The sequence below is a fragment of the Pseudophryne corroboree genome, chromosome 3 (assembly GCF_028390025.1).
Source record: "Pseudophryne corroboree isolate aPseCor3 chromosome 3, aPseCor3.hap2, whole genome shotgun sequence".
Taxonomy (NCBI): Eukaryota; Metazoa; Chordata; class Amphibia; order Anura; family Myobatrachidae; genus Pseudophryne; species Pseudophryne corroboree.
In genome coordinates this window covers 607,463,381-607,485,518 of record NC_086446.1, presented here as the reverse complement: position 1 = coordinate 607,485,518, position 22,138 = coordinate 607,463,381, and the positions used below count along the sequence as shown (strand labels likewise).

The 22,138-nt window shown below is 49.6% G+C and overlaps 1 protein-coding gene across 1 annotated transcript in view; it reads left to right on the top strand.

The window, feature by feature from the left end:
- Positions 1–15,883: 15,883 nt before the first annotated feature.
- Positions 15,884–22,138, top strand: part of HELLS (helicase, lymphoid specific) — a 270,907-nt gene continuing 264,652 nt past the window's right edge. The window contains exon 1 of the mRNA XM_063961560.1: positions 15,884–16,081. Within this exon, the coding sequence (XP_063817630.1) occupies positions 16,048–16,081 (34 nt within the window). The 5' untranslated portion in view covers positions 15,884–16,047. The remainder of the gene's footprint in view (positions 16,082–22,138) is intronic.

The following is a 22,138-nucleotide window of genomic DNA, read 5'->3' as shown; positions in this document are numbered from 1 at the left end:
GGGCGTTTTAAAACCCCTGACGGTGTTTCTGAGACGTCTGGACCGGTACTAATTGTTTGTCGGCCGTCTCATGTCGTCAACCGACCTTGCAGCGTGTTGACATTATCACGTAATTCCCTAAATAAGCCATCCATTCCGGTGTCGACTCCCTAGAGAGTGACATCACCATTACAGGCAATTGCTCCGCCTCCTCACCAACATCGTCCTCATACATGTCGACACACACGTACCGACACACAGCACACACACAGGGAATGCTCTGATAGAGGACAGGACCCACTAGCCCTTTGGAGAGACAGAGGGAGAGTTTGCCAGCACACACCAAAAACGCTATAATTATATAGGGACAACCTTATATAAGTGTTTTCCCTTATAGCATCTTTTATATATTTCTAATGCCAAATTAGTGCCCCCCCTCTCTGTTTTAACCCTGTTTCTGTAGTGCAGTGCAGGGAAGAGCCTGGGAGCCTTCCCTCCAGCCTTTCTGTGAGGGAAAATGGCGCTGTGTGCTGAGGAGATAGGCCCCGCCCCTTTTTCGGCGGCCTCGTCTCCCGCTCTTTAATGGATTCTGGCAGGGGTTAAATATCTCCATATAGCCCCCGGAGGCTATATGTGAGGTATTTTTAGCCAAAAAAGGTTTTCATTTGCCTCCCAGGGCGCCCCCCTCCCAGCGCCCTGCACCCTCAGTGACTGCCGTGTGAAGTGTGCTGAGAGGAAATGGCGCACAGCTGCAGTGCTGTGCGCTACGTTAAGAAGACTGAGGAGTCTTCTGCCGCCGATTCTGGACCTCTTCTCGTTTCAGCATCTGCAAGGGGGCCGGCGGCGAGGCTCCGGTGACCATCCAGGCTGTACCTGTGATCGTCCCTCTGGAGCTAATGTCCAGTAGCCAAAGAAGCCAATCCATCCTGCACGCAGGTGAGTTCACTTCTTCTCCCCTAAGTCCCTCGTTGCAGTGATCCTGTTGCCAGCAGGACTCACTGTAAAATAAAAAACCTAAGCTAAACTTTTCTAAGCAGCTCTTTAGGAGAGCCACCTAGATTGCACCCTTCTCGGCCGGGCACAAAAATCTAACTGAGGCTTGGAGGAGGGTCATAGGGGGAGGAGCCAGTGCACACCACCTGATCCTAAAGCTTTACTTTTTGTGCCCTGTCTCCTGCGGAGCCGCTATTCCCCATGGTCCTTTCAGGAACCCCAGCATCCACTAGGACGATAGAGAAAATATATTGTCCCTGTCCAGGGTATCAATATTTTCAGTCAGGGAATCCGACCAAGCCACCCCAGCACTGCACATCCAGGCTGAGGCGATTGCTGGTCGCAGTATAATACCAGTATGTGTGTATATACTTTTAAGGATATTTTCCAGCTTCCTATCAGCTGGTTCCTTGAGGGCGGCCGTATCAGGGGACGGTAACGCCACTTGTTTTGATAAGCGTGTGAGCGCCTTATCTACGCTAGGGGGTGTTTCCCAACGCGCCCTAACCTCTGGCGGGAAAGGGTATAATGCCAATAATTTTTTAGAAATTAGCAGTTTTTTATCGGGGGAAACCCACGCTTCATCACACACCTCATTTAATTCATCTGATTCAGGAAAAACTACGGGTAGTTTTTTCACACCCCACATAATACCCTTTTTTGTGGTACTTGTAGTATCAGAAATGTTCAAAACCTCCTTCATTGCCGTGATCATGTAACGTGTGGCCCTACTGGAAAATACGTTTGTTTCCTCACCGTCGACACTGGAGTCAGTGTCCGTGTCAGTGTCTGTATCGACCTGAGGTAACGGGCGTTTTATAGCCCCCGACGGTGTTTGAGACGCCTGTACAGGTATTAACTGATTTGCCGGCTGTCTCATGTCGTCAACAGTCTTTTGTAAAGTGCCGACACTATCACGTAATTCTTTCCATAAGACCATCCAGTCAGGTGTCGACTCCCTAGGGGGTGACATCACTAACACAGGCAATTGCTCCGCCTCCACACCATTTTCCTCCTCATACATGTCGACACAGCGTACCGACACACAGCACACACACAGGGAATGCTCTGATAGAGGACAGGACCCCACTAGCCCTTTGGGGAGACAGAGGTAGAGTTTGCCAGCACACACCAGAGCGCTATATATATACAGGGATAACCTTATATAAGTGTTTTTCCCTAATATAGCTGCTGTATATATTAATATGCCAATTTAGTGCCCCCCCTCTCTTGTTTTACCCTGTTTCTGTAGTGCAGGACTGCAGGGGAGAGTCAGGGAGCCTTCCTCCAACGGAGCTGTGAGGAAAAAAATGGCGCTTGTGTGCTGAGGAGATAGGCTCCGCCCCTTTTTCGGCGACCTTTCTCCCGCTTTTTAATGGAAAACTGGCAGGGGTTAAATACATCCATATAGCCCAGGAGCTATATGTGATGTATTTTTAGCCATTTAAGGTATTTTCATTGCGTCCCAGGGCGCCCCCCCCCAGCGCCCTGCACCCTCAGTGACCGGAGTGTGAAGTGTGCTGAGAGCAATGGCGCACAGCTGCGGTGCTGTGCGCTACCTTATTGAAGACAGGACGTCTTCTGCCGCCGATTTTCCGGACCTCTTCACTCTTCTGGCTCTGTAAGGGGGCCGGCGGCGCGGCTCCGGGACCCATCCATGGCTGGGCCTGTGATCGTCCCTCTGGAGCTAATGTCCAGTAGCCTAAGAAGCCCAATCCACTCTGCACGCAGGTGAGTTCGCTTCTTCTCCCCTTAGTCCCTCGATGCAGTGAGCCTGTTGCCAGCAGGTCTCACTGAAAATAAAAAAATAAGAATTTACTTACCGATAATTCTATTTCTCGTAGTCCGTAGTGGATGCTGGGGACTCCGTCAGGACCATGGGGAATAGCGGCTCCGCAGGAGACAGGGCACAAAATTAAAAGTTTGACAACTAGGTGGTGTGCACTGGCTCCTCCCCCTATGACCCTCCTCCAAGCCTCAGTTAGGATACTGTGCCCGGACGAGCGTACACAATAAGGAAGGATTTTGAATCCCGGGTAAGACTCATACCAGCCACACCAATCACACTGTACAACTTGAGATCTGAACCCAGTTAACAGCATGATAACAGAGGAGCCTCTGAAAAGATGGCTTCCAACAATAATAACCCGATTTTTGTAACAATAACTATGTACAAGTATTGCAGACAATCCGCACTTGGGATGGGCGCCCAGCATCCACTACGGACTACGAGAAATAGAATTATCGGTAAGTAAATTCTTATTTTCTCTGACGTCCTAAGTGGATGCTGGGGACTCCGTCAGGACCATGGGGATTATACCAAAGCTCCCAAACGGGCGGGAGAGTGCGGATGACTCTGCAGCACCGAATGAGAGAACTCCAGGTCCTCCTTAGCCAGGGTATCAAATTTGTAGAATTTTACAAACGTGTTCTCCCCTGACCACGTAGCTGCTCGGCAGCGTTGTAATGCCGAGACCCCTCGGGCAGCCGCCCCAGGTGAGCCCACCTTCCTTGTGGAGTGGGCATTTACAGATTTTGGCTGTGGCAGGCCTGCCACAGAATGCGCAAGTTGAATTGTGCTACAAATCCAACGAGCAATCGTCTGCTTAGACGCAGGAACACCCAGCTTGTTGGGTGCATACAGTATAAACAGCGAGTCAGACTTTCTGACTCCAGCCGTCCTTGAAATATATATATATATACATTTTTAAGGCTCTGACAACGTCGAACAACTTGGAGTCCTCCAAGTCGCTAGAAGCCGCAGGCACCACAATAGGTTGGTTCAGGTGAAACGCTGATACCACCTTAGGGAGAAACTGAGGACGCGTCCGCAGTTTTGCCCTGTCCCAATGGAAAATCAGATATGGCTTTTGTACGAAAAAGCCGCCAATTCTGACACTCTCCTGGCCGAAGCCAGGGCCAGTAGCATGGTCACTTTCCATGTAAGATATTTCAAATCCACCGATTTGAATGGCTCAAACCAATGGGATTTGAGGAATCCCAAAAACTACATTGAGATCCCACGGTGCCACTGGAGGCACAACCGGGGCTGTATATGTAGTACTCCTTTGACAAAAGCTTGGACTTCAGGAACTGAAGCCAGTTCTTTCTGGAAGGAAATCGACAGGGCCGAAATTTGAACCTTAATGGACCCCAATTTGAGGCCCATAGACAATCCTGTTTGCAGGAAATGTAGGAATCGACCCAGTTGAAATTCCTCCGTCGGAGCCCTCTCCTTCAGGATCCGGCGTTCAACCGCCATGCCGTCAAACGCAGCCGCGGTAAGTCTAGAGGTAGAGTGCACGGATCCTCCGTGCGCATCTCTTGAAGTTCCGGGTACCAAGTCTTTCTTGGCAAATCCGGAACCACGAGTATCGTTCTTACTCCCCTTCGCCTTATAATTCTCAGTACCTTGGGTATGAGAGGCAGAGGGGGGAACACATACATTGACTGGTACACCCATGGTGTTACCAACGCGTCCACAGCTATTGCCTGAGGGTCTCTTGACCTGGCGCAATACCTGTCCAGTTTTTTGTTGAGGCGGGACGCCATCATGTCCACCTTTGTTTTTTTCCCAACGGTTCACAATCATGTGGAAGACTTCTGGATGAAGTCCCCACTCTCCCGGGTGGTGATCGTGTCTGCTGAGGAAGTCTGCTTCCCAGTTGTCCACTCCCGGAATGAACACTGCTGACAGTGCTATCACATGATTTTCTGCCCAGTGAAAAATCCTTGCAGCTTCTGCCATTGCCCTCCTGCTTCTTGTGTCGCCCTGTCTGTTTACGTGGGCGACTGCCGTGGTGTTGCCCTACTGGTTCAACACCGGCTGACCCTGAAGCAGAGGTCTTGCCAGGCTTAGAGCATTGTAAATTGCCCTTAGCTCCAGTATATTTATGTGAAGTGAAGTCTCCAGGCTTGACCACACTCCCTGGAAATTTCTTCCCTGTGTGACTGCTCCCCAGCCTCTCAAGCTGGCATTCGTGGTCACCAGGACCCAGTCCTGAATGCCGAATCTGCGGCCCTCCAAAAAGGTGAGCACTCTGCAACCACCACAGAAGAGACCCCCTTGTCCTTGGAGACGGGGCTATCCGCTGATGCATCTGAAGATGCGATCCGGACCATTCGTCCAGCAGATTCCACTGAAAGGTTCTTGCGTGGAATCTGCCGAATGGAATCGCTTCGTAAGAAGCCATCATTTACCCAGGACTCTTGTGCCTTGATGCACTGACCCTTTTCCTGGTTTTAGGAGGTTCCTGACTAGCTCGGATAACTCCCTGGCTTTTTCTGAACTGTGTCCAGAATCATCCCTAGGAACAGCAGACGTGTCGTCGGGCTCAGCTGGGATTTTGGAAAATTTAGAATCCACCCGTGCTGTTGCAGCACTACTTGGGTTAGTGCTACACCGGCCTCTAACTGTTCTCTGGATCTTGCCCTTATCAGGAGATCGTCCAAGTAAGGGATAATTAATACACCTTTTCTTCGAAGAAGAATCATCATTTCGGCCATTACCTTGGTAAAGACCCGGGGTGCCGTGGACAATCCAAACGGCAACGTCTGAAACTGATAGTGGCAGTTTTGTACCACGAACCTGAGGTACCCTTGGTTTGAAGGGCAAATTGGGACATGGAGGTAAGCATCCTTGATGTCCAAGGACACCATAAAGTCCCCTTCTTCCAGATTCGCTATCACTGCTCTGAGTGATTTCATCTTGAACTTGAACCTTTGTATGTAAGTGTTCAAAAGATTTCAGACTTAGAATAGGTCTCACCCAGCCGTCCGGCTTCGGTACCACAAACAGCGTGGAATAATACCCCATTCCTTGTTGTAGTAGGGGTACCTTGACTATTACTTGCTGGGAATACAGCTTGTGAATAGCTTCCAACACCGTCTCCCTGTCGGAGGGAGATGTTGGTAAAGCAGATTTCAGGAATCTGCGAGGAAGAGACGTCTCGAATTCCAATCTGTACCCCTGTGATACTACCTGCAGGATCCAGGGGTCGACTTGCGAGTGAGCCCACTGCGCGCTGAAATTCTTGAGACGACCCCCCCACCGGACCTGAGTCCGCTTGTAAGGCCCCAGCGACATGCTGAGGACTTTTCAGAAGCGGGGGAGTGCTTCTGCTCCTGGGAAGGAGCTGCTTGCTGCAGTCTCTTACCCTTTCCTTTGCCTCGGGCAGATATGAATGGCCTTTTGCCCGCTTGTTCTTATGAGAACGAAAGGACTGAGGCTGAAAAGACGGTGTCTTTTTCTGTTGGGAGGTGACCTGAGGTAAAAAAGGTGGATTTTCCGGCTGTTGCCGTGGCCACCAAGTCCGATAGACCGACCCCAAATAATTCCTCCCCTTTATACGGCAAACTTCCATATGCCGCTTGGAATCCGCATCACCTGACCACTGTCGCGTCCATACACTTCTTCTGGCAGAAATGGACAGCGCACTTACCCTTGATGCCAGAGTGCAAATATCCCTCTGTGCATCTCGCATATAAAGAAAATGCATCCTTTAAATGCTCTATAGTCAATAAAATATTGTCGCTATTCAGGGTATCAATATTTCCAGTCAGAGATTCCGACCAAACCCCCCCAGCACTGCACATCCATGCTGGGGCGATTGCTGGTCGCAGTATAACATCAGTATGTGTGTATATACTTTTTAGAGTATTTTCCAGCCTCCTATCAGCTGGATTTTGAGGGCGGCCGTATCAGGAGACGGTAACGCCACTTGTTTTGATAAGCGTGTGAGCGCCTTATCTACCCTAGAGGGTGTTTCCCAGCGCGCCCTAACCTCTGGCGGGAAAGGGTATAATGCCAATAACTTCTCTGAAATTAGCAACTTCCTATCGGGGGTAACCCACGCTTCATCACACACTTCAATCAATTCATCTGATTTCAGGAAAAACTACAGGTAGTTTTTTCACACCCCACATAATACCCATTTTTGTGGTACTTGTAGTATCAGAAATATGTAACGCCTCCTTCATTGCCGTGATTATGTAACGTGTGGCCCTACTGGAAAATACGTTTGTTTCTTCACCGTCGACACTGGAGTCAGTGTCCGTGTCTGTCGACCGACTGAGGTAATGGGCGTTTTAAAGCCCCTGACGGTGTTTGAGACGCCTGGACAGGTACTAATTGCTTTGCCGGCCCTCTCATATCGTCAACCGACCTTGTAGCGTGTTGACACTATCACGTAATTCCATAAATAAAGCCATCCATTCCGGTGTCGACTCCCTAGGGGGTGACATCCCATTACAGGCAATTGCTCCGCCTCCACACCAACATCGTCCTCATACCTGTCGACACACACGTACCGACACACAGCACACACACAGGGAATGCTCTGATAGAGGACAGGACCCCACTAGCCCTTTGGGGAGACAGAGGGAGAGTTTGCCAGCACACACCAAAAACGCTATAATTATACAGGGACAACCCCTTATACAAGTGTTTTCCCTTATAGCATTTTAACATATGTAATCATATCGCCAAATAAGTGCCCCCCCTCTCTGATTTAACCCTGTTTCTGTAGTGCAGTGCAGGGGAGAGCCTGGGAGCCTTCCTCACAGCAGAGCTGAGCAGGAAAATGGTGCCGTGTGCTGAGGAGAATAGGCCCCGCCCCCTAAAACGGCGGGCTCTTCTCCCGGTTTTTTCTGTAATCCTGGCAGGGGTTAAATACATCCATATAGCCCAGGGGCTATATGTGATGTATTTTTAGCCAGTAAAGGTAATTACATTGCTGCCCAGGGCGCCCCCCCCCCCCCCAGCGCCCTGCACCCTCAGTGACCGCGGTGTGAAGTGTGCTGAGAGCAATGGCGCACAGCTGCAGTGCTGTGCGCTACCTTAAGAAGACTGGGAAGTCTTCAGCCGCCGATTTCTGGACCTCTTCTCTCTTCAGCATCTGTAAGGGGGCCGGCGGCGCGGCTTCGGTGACCCATCCAGGCTGTACCTGTGATCGTCCCTCTGGAGCTAGTGTCCAGTAGCCTAAGAAGCCAATCCATCCTGCACGCAGGTGAGTTCGCTTCTTCTCCCCTTAGTCCCGCGTTGCAGTGAGCCTGTTGCCAGCAGGACTCACTGAAAATAAAAAACCTAACAAACTTTTATTCTAAGCAGCTCTTTAGGAGAGCCACCTAGATTGCACCCTTCTCGGCCGGGCACAAAAACCTAACTGAGGCTTGGAGGAGGGTCATAGGGGGAGGAGCCAGTGCACACCACCTAGTGGTCAAACTTTTAATTTTGTGCCCTGTCTCCTGCGGAGCCGCTATTCCCCATGGTCCTGACGGAGTCCCCAGCATCCACTTAGGACGTCAGAGAAAACCTATTTAAACTTTTACTCTAAGCAGCTCAGGAGAGCCACCTAGATTGCACCCTTCTCGTTCGGGCACAAAATCTTAACTGAGGCTTGGAGGAGGGTCATAGGGGGAGGAGCCAGTGCACACCAGCTAGTCCTAAAGCTTTTACTTTGTGCCCAGTCTCCTGCGGAGCCGCTATTCCCCATGGTCCTTTCGGAGTCCCCAGCATCCACTAGGACGTTAGAGAAAAGTGTTTTTCCCTAATATAGCTGCTGTATATATTAATATGCCAAATTAGTGCCCCCCCTCTCTTGTTTTACCCTGTTTCTGTAGTGCAGGGGAGAGTCAGGGAGCCTTCCCCCAACGGAGCTGTGAGGAAAAAATGGCGCCAGTGTGCTGAGGAGATAGGCTCCGCCCCTTTTTCGGCTGCCTTTCTCCCGCTTTTTAATGGAAAAATTGGCAGGGGTTAAATGCATCCATATAGCCCAGGAGCTATATGTGATGTATTTTTTGCCAAAAAAAGGTTTTTTATTGCGTCTCAGGGCGCCCCCCCCAGCGCCCTGCACCCTCAGTGACCGGAGTGTGAAGTGTGCTGAGAGCAATGGCGCACAGCTGCGGTGCTGTGCGCTACCTTATTGAAGACAGAAGTCTTCTGCCGACGATTTTCCGGACCTCTTCACTCTTCTGGCTCTGTAAGGGGGCCGGCGGCGCGGCTCCGGAACCCATCCATGGCTGGGCCTGTGATCGTCCCTCTGGAGCTAATGTCCAGTAGCCTAAGAAGCCCAATCCACTCTGCACGCAGGTGAGTTCGCTTCTTCTCCCCTTAGTCCCTCGGTGCAGTGAGCCTGTTGCCAGCAGGTCTCACTGAAAATAAAAAACCTACTTTAAACTTTTACACTAAGCAGCTCAGGAGAGCCCCTTAGCCTGCACCCGTCTCGTTCGGGCACAAAAATCTAACTGAGGCTTGGAGGAGGGTCATAGGGGGAGGAGCCAGTGCACACCAGGTAGTCCTAAAGCTTTTTACTTTTGTGCCCAGTCTCCTGCGGAGCCGCTATTCCCCATGGTCCTTTCGGAGTCCCCAGCATCCACTAGGACGTTAGAGAAAATAAGAATTTACTTACCGATAATTCTATTTCTCGTAGTCCGTAGTGGATGCTGGGCGCCCATCCCAAGTGCGGATTGTCTGCAATACTTGTACATAGTTATTGTTACAAAAAATAAGAATTTACTTACCGATAATTCTATTTCTCGTAGTCCGTAGTGGATGCTGGGGACTCCGTCAGGACCATGGGGTTTAGCGGCTCCGCAGGAGACAGGGCACAATAATAAAAGCTTTAGGATCAGGTGGTGTGCACTGGCTCCTCCCCCTATGACCCTCCTCCAAGCCTCAGTTAGGATACTGTGCCCGGACGAGCGTGCATAATAAGGAAGGATATTGAATCCCGGGTAAGACTCATACCAGCCACACCAATCACACCGTACAACCTGTGATCTGAACCCAGTTAACAGTATGATAACAACGAAGGAGCCTCTGAAAAGATGGCTCACAACAAGAATAACCCGATTTTTGTAACAATAACTATGTACAAGTATTGCAGACAATCCGCACTTGGGATGGGCGCCCAGCATCCACTACGGACTACGAGAAATAGAATTATCGGTAAGTAAATTCTTATTTTCTCTAACGTCCTAAGTGGATGCTGGGGACTCCGTCAGGACCATGGGGATTATACCAAAGCTCCCAAACGGGCGGGAGAGTGCGGATGACTCTGCAGCACCGAATGAGAGAACTCCAGGTCCTCCTCAGTCAGGGTGTGCCCCTGACCAAGTAGCAGCTCGGCAAAGTTGTAAAGCCGAGACCCCTCGGGCAGCCGCCCAAGATGAGCCCACTTCCTTGTGGAATGGGCTTTTACTGATTTTGACAGTGGCAATCCTGCCACAGAATGTGCAAGCTGAATTGTACTACAAATCCAGCGAGCAATCGTCTGCTTAGAAGCAGGAACACCCATCTTGTTGGGTGCATACAGGCTAAACAGCGAGTCAGATTTTCTGACTCCAGTCGTCCTGGAAACATATATTTTCAGGGCCCTGACAACGTCAAGTAACTTGGAGTCCTCCAAGTCCCTAGTAGCCGCAGGTACCACAATAGGTTGGTTCATGTGAAAAACAGAAAACACCTTAAGGAGAAATTGAGGACGAGTCCTCAATTCTGCCCTGTCAGAATGAAAAATTAAGTAAGGGCTTTTATATGATAAAGCCGCCCATTCTGACACACGCCTGGCTGAAGCCAGGGCTAATAGAATCTTCACCTTCCATGTGAAATATTTTAATTCCACAGTGGTGAGTGGATCAAACCAATGTGACTTTAGGAAACTCAAAACAACATTGAGATCCCAAGGTGCCACTGGGGGCACAAAAGGAGGCTGTATATGCAGTACCCCTTTTACAAACGTCTGAACTTCAGGCACTGAAGCCAGTTCTTTCTGGAAGAAATTCGACAGGGTCGAAATTTGAACCTTAATGGACCCTAATTTTAGGCCCATAGACAGTCCTGTTTTCAGGAAATGTAGGAACGACCCAGTTGGAATTCCTCTATAGGGACCTTCTTGGCCTCACGCCACGCAACATATTTTCGCCAAATGCGGTGAAAATGTTTTGCGGTTACATCCTTCCTGGCTTCGACCAGGGTAGGGATGACTTCATCTGGAATGCCCTTTCAGGATCCGGCGTTCAACTGCCATGCCGTCAAACGCAGCCGCGGTAAGTCTTGGAACAGACAAGACCCCTGCTGGAGCAGGTCCTTTCTTAAAGGTAGAGGCCACGGTTCTTCCGTGAGCATCTCTTGAAGTTCCGGGTACCAAGTCCTTCTTGACCCATCCGGAACCACGAGTATCGTTCTTACTCATCTCCTTCTTATGATTCTCAGTACTTTTGGTATGAGATGCATAGGGGGGAACACATACCCAGACTGGTACACCCACAGTGTTACCAGAGCGTCCACCGCTATTGCCTGAGGGTCCCTTGACCTGGCGCAATATTTGTCTAGTTTTTTGTTCAGGCGGGACGCCAACATGTCCACCTTTGGTTTTTCCCAATGGTTTACAATCACGTGGAAGACTTCCCGCTGAAGTCCCCACTCTCCCGGGTGGAGGTTATGCCTGCTGAGGAAGTCTGCTTCCCAGTTTTCCACTCCCGGAATTAACACTGCTGAGAGTGTTATCACATGATTTTTCGCCCAGCGAAGAATCCTTGCAGTTTCTGCCATTTCCTCCTGCTTCATGTGCCGCCCTGTCTGTTTACGTGGGCGACTGCCGTGATGTTGTCCCACTGGATCAATACCGGCTGACCTTGAAGCAGAGGTCTTGCTAAGCTTAGAGCATTGTAAATTGCCCTTAGCTCCAGTATATTTATGTGGAGAGAAGTCTCCAGACTTGATCACACTCCCTGGAAATTTTTTCCTTGTGTGACTGCTCCCCAGCCACTCAGGCTGGCATCCGTGGTCACCAGGACCCAGTCCTGAATGTCGAATCTGCGGCCCTTTCATAGATGAGCACTCTGCAGCCACCGCAGAAGAAAACACCCTTGTCCTTGGAGACAGGGTTATCCGCTGATGCATCTGAAGATGCGATCCGGACCATTTTCCCAGCAGATTCCACTGAAAGGTTCTTGCGTGAAATCTACCGAATAGGATCGCTTTGTAAGAAACCACCATTTTTCACAGGACCCTTGTGCAATGATGCACTGATACTTTTCCTGGTTTTAGGAGGTTCCTGACTAGCTCGGATAACTCCCTGGCCTTCTTCTCCGGGAGAAAACATCCTTTTCTGGACTGTGTCCAGAATCATTCCTAGGAACATTAGACGTGTCGTCGGAAAAAGCTGCGATTTTGGAATATTTAGAATCCACTCGTGCTGTCGTAGAACTACTTGAGATAGTGCTACTCCGACCGCCAACTGTTCTCTGGACCTTGCCCTTATCAGGAAAGCGTCCATATTTCTTTTAGGAAGAATCATCATTTCGGCCATTACCATGGTAAAGACCCGGGGTGCCGTGGACAATCCAAACGGCAGCGTCTGAACTGATAGTGACAGTTCTGTACCACGAACCTGAGATACCCTTGGTGAGAAGGGCAAAATTTGGACATGTAGGTAAGCGTCTCTGATATCCAGTGACACCATATCGTCCTGGTTCGCTATCACTGCTCTGAGTGACTCCATCTTGATTTGAACCCTTGTATGTAATTGTTCAAATCTTTTAGATCTCACCGAGCCGTTTGGCTTCAGTACCACAATATAGTGTGGAATAATACCCCTTCCCTTGTTGTAGGAGGGGTACTTTGATTATCACCTGCTGGGAATACAGCCTGTGAATTTTTTTCCCAATACTGCCTCCCTGTCGGAGGGAGACGTTGGTAAAGCAGACTTCAGGAACTTGTGAGGGGAAGACGTCTCGAATTTCCAATGTACACCTGGGATACTACGTGTAGGATCCAGGAGTCCACTTGCGAGTGAGCCCACTGCGTGCTGAAACTCTTGGGATGACCCCCCACGCACCTGAGTCCGCTTGTATGGCCCCAGCGTCATGCTGCAGACTTGGCAGAAGCTGTGGAGGACTTCTGTTCCTGGGAATGGGCTGCCTGCTGCAGTCTTCTTCCCTTTCCTCTAACCCTGGGCAGATATGACTGGCCTTTTGCCCGCCTGCCTTTATGGGTACGAAAGGACTGAGACTGAAAAGACTGTGTCCTTTTCTGCTGAGATGTGACTTGGGGTAACAAAAGTGGATTTTCCAGCTGTTGCCATGGCCACCAGGTCCGATGGACCGCCCCTTTATACGGCAATACTTCCATGTGCCGTCTGGAATCTGCATCACCTGACCACTGTCATGTCTATAAACATCGTCTGGCAGATATGGACATCACATCTACTCTTGATGCCAGAATGCGCATCTCGCATATATAGAAATGCATCCTTAAAATGCTCTATAGTCAATAAAATATTGTTCCTGTCAAGGGTATCAATATTTTCAGTCAGGAAATCCGACCAAGCCCCCCCAGCGCTGCACATTCAGGCTGAGGCGATTGCTGGTCGTAGTATAACACCAGTATGTGTGTATATACTTTTTAGGATATTTTTCAGCTTCCTATCAGCTGGCTCTTTGAGGGCGGCCGTATCTGGAGACGGTAACGCCACTTGTTCTTATAAGCGTGTGAGCGCCTTATTCACTCTAAGGTGTGTTTCCCAACTCGCCCTCACTTCTGGCGGGAAAGGGTATACCTCCAATAATTTTCTATCGGAGGAAACCCACGTATCATCACACACTTTAATTTATCTGATTCAGGAAAAACTACAAGTAGATTATTCCCACCCTACATAATACCCTTATTTGTGGTACTTGTAGTATCAGAAATATGTAACACCTCCTTCATTGCCCTTAACATGTAACGTGTGGCCCTAAAGGAAAATACGTTTGTTTCTTCACCGTCGACACTGAAGTCAGTGTCCGTGTCTGTGTCGACCAACTGAGGTAAATGGGCGTTTTTACAAGCCCCTGACGGTGTCTGAGACGCCTGGACAGGTACTAATTTGTTTGCCGGCCGTCTCATGTCGTCAACCGACCTTGCATCGTGTTGACATTATCACGTAATTCCTAAATAAGCCATCCATTCCGGTGTCGACTCCCTAGAGAGTGACATCACCAATACAGGCAATTTGCTCCGCCTCCTCACCAACATCGTCCTCCTACATGTCGACACACACGTACCGACACACAGCACACACACAGGGAATGCTCTGATAGAGGACAGGACCCCACTAGCCCTTTGGGGAGACAGAGGGAGAGTTTGCCAGCACACACCAAAAACGCTATAATTATACAGGGACAACCCCTTATACAAGTGTTTTCCCTTATAGCATTTTCACATATGTAATCATATCGCCAAATAAGTGCCCCCCCTCTCTGATTTAACCCTGTTTCTGTAGTGCAGTGCAGGGGAGAGCCTGGGAGCCTTCCTCACAGCAGAGCTGAGCAGGAAAATGGTGCCGTGTGCTGAGGAGAATAGGCCCCGCCCCCTAAAACGGCGGGCTCTTCTCCCGGAGTTTGTGAGATCTGGCAGGGGTTAAATACATCCATATAGCCTCAAGGGCTATATGTGATGTATTTTAGCCATAAAAAAGGTATAATACATTGCTGCCCAGGGCGCCCCCCCCAGCGCCCTGCACCCTCAGTGACCGCTGGTATGAAGTGTGCGGACAACAATGGCGCACAGCTGCAGTGCTGTGCGCTACCTTATGAAGACTGAAAGTCTTCTGCCGCCTGTTTCTGGACCTCTTCAACTTCGGCATCTGCAAGGGGGGTCGGCGGCACGGCTCCGGGACGAACCCCAGAGTGAGACCTGTGTTCCGACTCCCTCTGGAGCTAATGGTGTCCAGTAGCCTAAGAAGCAAATCCATCCTGCACGCAGGTGAGTTTACTTCTCTCCCCTAAATCCCTCGTAGCAGTGAGCCTGTTGCCAGCAGGACTCACTGAAAATAAAAAACCTAACTTAAACTTTTATTCTAAGCAGCTCAGGAGAGCCACCTAGATTGCACCCTTCTCGGCCGGGCACAAAAATCTAACTGAGGCTTGGAGGAAGGTCATAGGGGGAGGAGCCAGTGCACACCACCTGATCCTAAAGCTTTTATTATTGTGCCCTGTCTCCTGCGGAGCCGCTAAACCCCATGGTCCTGACGGAGTCCCCAGCATCCACATAGGACGTTAGAGAAATCGGGTTATTATTGTTGTGAGCCATCTTTTCAGAGGCTCCTCTGTTATCATGCTGTTAACTGGGTTCAGATCACAGGTTGTACGGTGTGATTGGTGTGGCTGGTATGAGTCTTACCCGGGATTCAAAATCCTTCCTTATTGTGTACGCTCGTCCGGGCACAGTATCCTGAGGCTTGGAGGAGGGTCATAGGGGGAGGGGCCAGTGCACACCAGGTAGTCCTAAAGCTTTACTTTTGTGCCCAGTCTCCTGCGGAGCCGCTATTCCCCATGGTCTTTACGGAGTTCCCAGCATCCACTACGGACTACGAGAAATAGAATTATCGGTAAGTAAATTCTTATTTTCAACATACACTTTCACACCTGGGTATTATCCGCATACATAGGTGACCGTAAGAGAGACCAGCGCCATTGTAGAGAGAGCACACCCCCTTTTTCATTTTGCACTTTTGTACTGAGCCCTGGCCAGCTGTCTCAGTCCTATACAGCGCAGACTTGCTACCCCCGCCCTCCAGTTTGCACAGGTTTTTCCGTTGACAGAGCCTCCTAAACCATGAACCAAGCACAGCATGTCCCCTGCAATGCACCTGTGTGACGGGTGGCAACAGTACACTGACTGGGAACGAGCATTTACTCGCCGGAGCCCAGCAGCCCGCTTCAGCTACCGGAGATCTAATGTCCGGTGAGACCTGGCAGAAAACGCAGCGACAGCCGTGCTCCTATGCGCCCAGCAGATAACTCCGCGCACACCCATCACTACAGCATCACAGTGATCACACACGGGAAAGCGCGCCGATTTTTACATGTCTGATCGATTTTCACGTTGTTTCCTCCCAGCTCTCGTGGGATTTGCTGGAGGCTAGAGACAGGACGCGGGGAAACATCAAAGCGCGATTGGCCAGGGGGCGTGCCTTGTAGAGCGCGAGACGAGTTCGCGTGCAGATTTGGCGCCAGTTTTTTTTCTTGCTTTGGTGCTTCCTGGACCGTGAGTGGTACCCTCAACTTGCAGTGCCGCTATACTGACCAGCCATGCCTGTGGAGCAGCCGCCGTCCTCCGGCCCGGGTAACTGGCACTCTCATATTCCACTAGCTGTTTGCTTGCGCTGTGTCCGTCCTGTTCTCTCTCTGTATACCCACTGTTGTCTCTCAGTGTTCTGCAGTGTGTGCATGTAGCTATGGGGGTACCAGTGTGTGCACAGGTGGTGTAACCCGGTCACAGGGTACAATATCCTATCATTGATGTGTTGTTGGCTTGATGCCCCTTATTCGTTACTGGCTGTCTCCGGTGGCTGCGCATTCTACACTGTGCTGCTAGTGCTCTCAGCTGGGTTGTATATTATCTGTATTTGCCATGTGAGTTGCTGGGAGGAGGTCACTGACGTTGCATTATGGGGCAGATTTATTAAGCCTGGTGAAGTGATAATGTGGAATGTGATAATGCACCAGCCAGTCAGCTCCTAACTGTCAAGTTCCAGGCTGGGTTTGAAAAATGACAGTTAGGAGCTGACAGGATGGTGTGTTACCACCTTCCACTTATCACTCATTTTATCACTTCTCCAGGCTTAATACATCTGCCCCAATGTCATGGGGACATATTGTGTATTGGTGTAATAGTACTACTGCTGGGCAGGACGAGTTACCACTGCAGCTCGCTACTGTTGCCCTGTGGTGTTCCCAGGGCTTCTCCTCATGGTAGCCATGTTGTGTGCATGCTACCCTGTCAGTAGGCTTGTGAAGGCTGTCCTGTCTGCCTATGCATCTGTCTCTTCTCCCGATGTGTAGCTTTGCTTTCTCCATCCCTTCTAATAAGGTTTTGCTATGACTATAGATTGTTTCAGACTGCTGGAAATGGCTGATATACACGGTAAATGCTACCCAATAATCATTTAATTAATTACTGTGGTTTCTAAACAATACCATAATGATGGTGCAGATATAGGATGTGTAGCACATGCTATATAGGGTGGCGGTCCAATATGTTTTAGACGGCCCATCGGGCGATAAATATATTCCATGGTATGAATGGTTGGGTGTATTATGGTATGTCGGCGGCGAGGATCCCAACCGCTGGAATTCCAAGAGCTGGGTGAGCGCAAATGAGCGCCATGCTATTTATTCTCCCTCAAGGGGAGTCGTGGACCCCCAAGAGGGAGAATAGTTGTCAAGAAGGCTGGGTGTCGGGATTCCGGCGTCGGTATACTGGGCGCCGGGATCCCAACAGCTGGCATACAGTCTTTAGGCTGGGTACACACCAGAGTATACACATCTGCCAAGATGAGCTTATCAGGGCTCCCACCTGGGCGGGCATTTGAAGTTGCCTGCCCAGCTGTGATGTTGGCCCCTGCAGCAAGTGTACAGGCAGTTGTCGAATCGCCCATACACACAACAAGATAGCCATTGGCTGTGCTGCACAGCTGATGCGATATGTCTGTGAACGTCATTCAGACATAGCGAGTGTACACACCAGCTGATGGGCTCGTGATATATCGTGATAGCTCAACCACCCAATATATCGACTAGTGTGTACCCAGATTATACCACTGTTTACAGATGGTGGTTTAGTATAAATACTGTAGTTATTTCCTTTTCTAAACGTGTATTAATGTGCTGTATTGTGATATGTCTATGCATGTGAATGGATGTTTAGGAATGCTGTATGTGGCGCTGTCTTGTGTAGCAGTAATTAAACCTGTTATGAAAGAACTTCCTGTGCGTTTAGCTCATTGGTAGATTATTTAATCCTCCTTATCAGAGCAGTCTGCACATGTCCACAATGCAAGACTTTTTTTTTTTTTTTGACTGGATTAAGTATTTTAAATTGACTGGCATATATCAATTTTTATTTTGCTGTAATCTTGAGGCAGAGGGTTTCCTATAAAGTTATAATATGGATAATAGTTATATAGGTTAGTTTTATGTAGTTGTCTAGCTCTCAAGGTTTTATACAGATTGTTTGCTTTTAATAAGACCAAGAAACAAGGGTTTAGGGTTTAGTTTTTTTTTTTTTTTAACAAAGTAAAATTGCATTTAGTATCATTTAATTGGCCCATTATAGCAACATTAATCCTTATGCTAGCTGCAAGTGGCTCTGCTGCTAGATTGAAAATGTATTTGCTTACGTTCAAGGTTGACTCTCACTTACCATAGATTCCCGTTTCTCTCCTTTTTCTTCTGCCCAGTTTGTGGTGGACCCCGAATACAGTTCTCCTTTCATATTGCACACCATCAGAATGTGATGTGATTTCACACACGCCCACTTTTATATAATAAGAATAATAGGTATTATTATTTCTCTAACGTCCTAAGTGGATGCTGGGGACTCCGTAAGGACCTTGGGGAATAGCAGCTCCGCAGGAGACTGGGCACATCTAAAGAAAGCTTTAGGACTATCTGGTGTGCACTGGCTCCTCCCCCTATGACCCTCCTCCAAGCCTCAGTTAGATCTCTGTGCCCGAACGAGAAGGGTGCACACTAGGGGCTCTCCTGAGCTTCTTAGTGAAAGTTTTAGTTTAGGTTTTTTATTTTCAGTGAGACCTGCTGGCAACAGGCTCACTGCATCGAGGGACTAAGGGGAGAAGAAGCGAACTCACCTGCGTGCAGAGTGGATTGGGCTTCTTAGGCTACTGGACATTAGCTCCAGAGGGACGATCACAGGCCCAGCTTGGATGGGTCCCAGAGCCGCGCCGCCGGCCCCCTTACAGAGCCAGAAGGCAGAAGAGGTCCGGAAAATCGGCGGCAGAAGACGTCCTGTCTTCAACAAGGTAGCGCACTGCAGCTGTGCGCCATTGCTCTCAGCACACTTCACACTCCGGTCACTGAGGGTGCAGGGCGCTGGGGGGGGGCGCCCTGGGACGCAATAAAAACATTTTGGATGGCAAAAAAATGCATCGCATATAGCTCCTGGGCTATATGGATGCATTTAACCCCTGCCAGAATAACAGAAAAACGGGAAGATAAGGCTGCCGATAAGGGGGCGGAGCCTATCTCCTCAGCACACTGGCGCCATTTTCCCTCACAGCTCCGTTGGAGGGAAGCTCCCTGGCTCTCCCCTGCAGTCACTACACTACAGAAAGGGTTAAAAAAAGAGAGGGGGGCACTAATTAGGCGCAGTATTAACTATACAGCAGCTATAAGGGGAAAAACACTTATATAAGGTTATCCCTGTGTATATATATAGCGCTCTGGTGTGTGCTGGCAAACTCTCCCTCTGTCTCCCCAAAGGGCTAGTGGGGTCCTGTCCTCTATCAGAGCATTCCCTGTGTGTGTGCTGTATGTCGGTACTTTTGTGTCGACATGTATGAGGAGAAAAATGATGTGGAGACGGAGCAGATTGCCTGTAATAGTGATGTCACCCCCTAGGGGGTCGACACCTGAGTGGATGAACTGTTGGAAGAAATTACGTGACAGTGTCAGCTCTGTATAAAAGACAGTGGTTGACATGAGACAGCCGGCTACTCGGCTTGTGCCTGTCCAGACGTCTCATAGGCCGTCAGGGGCTATAAAGCGCCCGTTACCTCAGATGGCAGATATAGACGCCGACACGGATACTGACTCCAGTGTCGACGGTGAAGAGACAAATGTGACTTCCAGTAGGGCCACACGTTACATGATTGAGGCAATGAAAAATGTTTTACACATTTCTGATAATACGAGTACCACCAAAAAGGGGTATTATGTTCGGTGAGGAAAAACTACCTGTAGTTTTCCTGAATCTGAGAAATTAAATGAGGTGTGTGATGATGCGTGGGTTTTCCCCGATAACAACTGATAATTTCTAAAATGTTATTGGCATTGTATCCTTTCCCGCCAGAGGTTAGGGTGCGTTGGGAAACACCCCCTAGGGTGGATAAACGCTCACACGCTTGTAAGGGCTCTAACCTCTCCTGAGATGGCCGCCCATAAGGATCCTGCTGATAGAAAGCAGGAGGGTATCCTAAAATGTATTTACACACATACTGGTGTTATACTGCGACCAGCAATCGCCTCAGCCTTGATGTGCAGTGCTGGGTCGGCGTGGTCGGATTCCCTGACTGAAAATATTGATACCCTAGATAGGGACAGTATATTTTTGCCTATAGAGCATTTGAAAGATGCATTTCTATATATGCGTGATGCACAGCGGAATATTTGCCGACTGGCATCAAGTCTAAGTGCGTTGTCCATTTCTACCAGTAGAGGGTTATGGACACGTCAGTGGTCAGGTGATGCGTATTCCAAATGGCATTTGGAAGTATTGCCTTATTAAGGGGAGGAGTTATTTGGGGTCGGTCTTTTAGACCTGGTGGCCACGGCAACAGCTGGGAAATCCACGTTTGTACCCCAGGTCGCCTCTCAACATGAGAAGACGCCGTATTATCAGGCGCAGTCTTTTCGTGGACAAGCGGGCAAAAGGTTCCTCATTTCTGCCCCGTGACAGAGGGAGAGGAAAAAGGCTGCAGAAATCAGCCAGTTCCCAGGAACAGAAACCCTCTCCCGCCTCTGCCAAGCCCTCAGTATACGCTGGGGCTTTACAAGCAGAATCAGGCACGGTGGGGGGCCCGTCTCAATGAATTTCAGCGCGCAGTGGGCTCACTCGCAAGTAGACCCCTGGATCCTTCAGGTGATATCTCAGGGGTACAAATTAGAATTCAAGACGTCTCCCCCTCGCCGTTTCCTAAAGTCGGCTTTACCGATGTCTCCTTCTGACAGGGAGACAGTTTTGGAAGCCATTCACAAGCTGTATTCCCAGCAGGTGATAATCAAGATACCCCTCCTGGAACAGGGAACGGGGTATTATTCCACACTGTGGTGGTACCGAAGCCGGACGGCTCGGTGAGACCGATTCTAAATCTAAAATCTTTGAACACTTACATACAGAGGTTCAAATTCAAGATTGAGTCACTCAGAGCAGTGATTGCGAACCTGGAAGAAGGGGACTACATGATGTCTCGGGACATCAAGGATGCTTACCTTCATGTCAAAATTTACCCTTCTCACCAAGGGTACCTCAGGTTTATGGTACAGAACTGTCACTATCAGTTCAGACGCTGCCGTATGGATGGTCCACGGCACCCCTGGTCTTTACCAAGGTAATGGCCGAAATGATGAGATTCCTTCGAAGGAAGGGAATTTTAGTTATCCCTTACTTGGACAATTCCCTGATAAGGGTAAGATCCAGGGAACAGTTGGAGGTCGGTGTAGCACTATCTCAGGTAGTGTTGCGGCAGCACGATTGGATTCTCAATATTCCAAAATCGCAGCTGGTTCCGACGACTTGTCTTCTGTTCCTAGGGATGATCCTGGACACAGTCCAGAAAAAAAGGTGTTTCTCCCGGAGGAGAAAGCCAGGGAGTTATCCGAGCTAGTCAGGAACCTCCTAAAACCGAGCCAAGTCTCAGTGCATCAATGCACAAGGGTTCTGGGTAAAATGGTGGCTTCCTACGAAGCAATCCCATTCGGCAGATTCCACGCAAGAACTTTCCAGTGGGACCTGCTGGACAAATGGTCCGGGTCGCATCTTCAGATGCATCAGCGGATAACCCTGTCACCAAGGACAAGGGTGTCCCTCCTGTGGTGGTTGCAGAGTGCTCATCTTCTAGAGGGCCGCAGATTCGGCATTCAGGACTGGGTCCTGGTGACCACGGATGCCAGCCTGCGAGGCTGGGGAGCAGTCACACAGGGTAGGAATATCCAGGGCTTATGGTCAAGCGTGGAGACATCACTTCACATAAATATCCTGAAGCTAAGGGACATTTCTCTATCGTCCTAAGTGGATGCTGGGGTTCCTGAAAGGACCATGGGGAATAGCGGCTCCGCAGGAGACAGGGCACAAAAGTAAAGCTTTTACAGGTCAGGTGGTGTGTACTGGCTCCTCCCCCTATGACCCTCCTCCAGACTCCAGTTAGATTTTTGTGCCCGGACGAGAAGGGTGCAATTCTAGGTGGCTCTCATAAAGAGCTGCTTAGAGAGTTTAGCTTAGGTTTTTTATTTTACAGTGATTCCTGCTGGCAACAGGATCACTGCAACGAGGGACAGAGGGGAGAAGAAGTGAACTCACCTGCGTGCAGGATGGATTGGCGGCTTGGCTACTGGACATGAAGCTCCAGAGGGACGATCACAGGTACAGCCTGGATGGTCACCG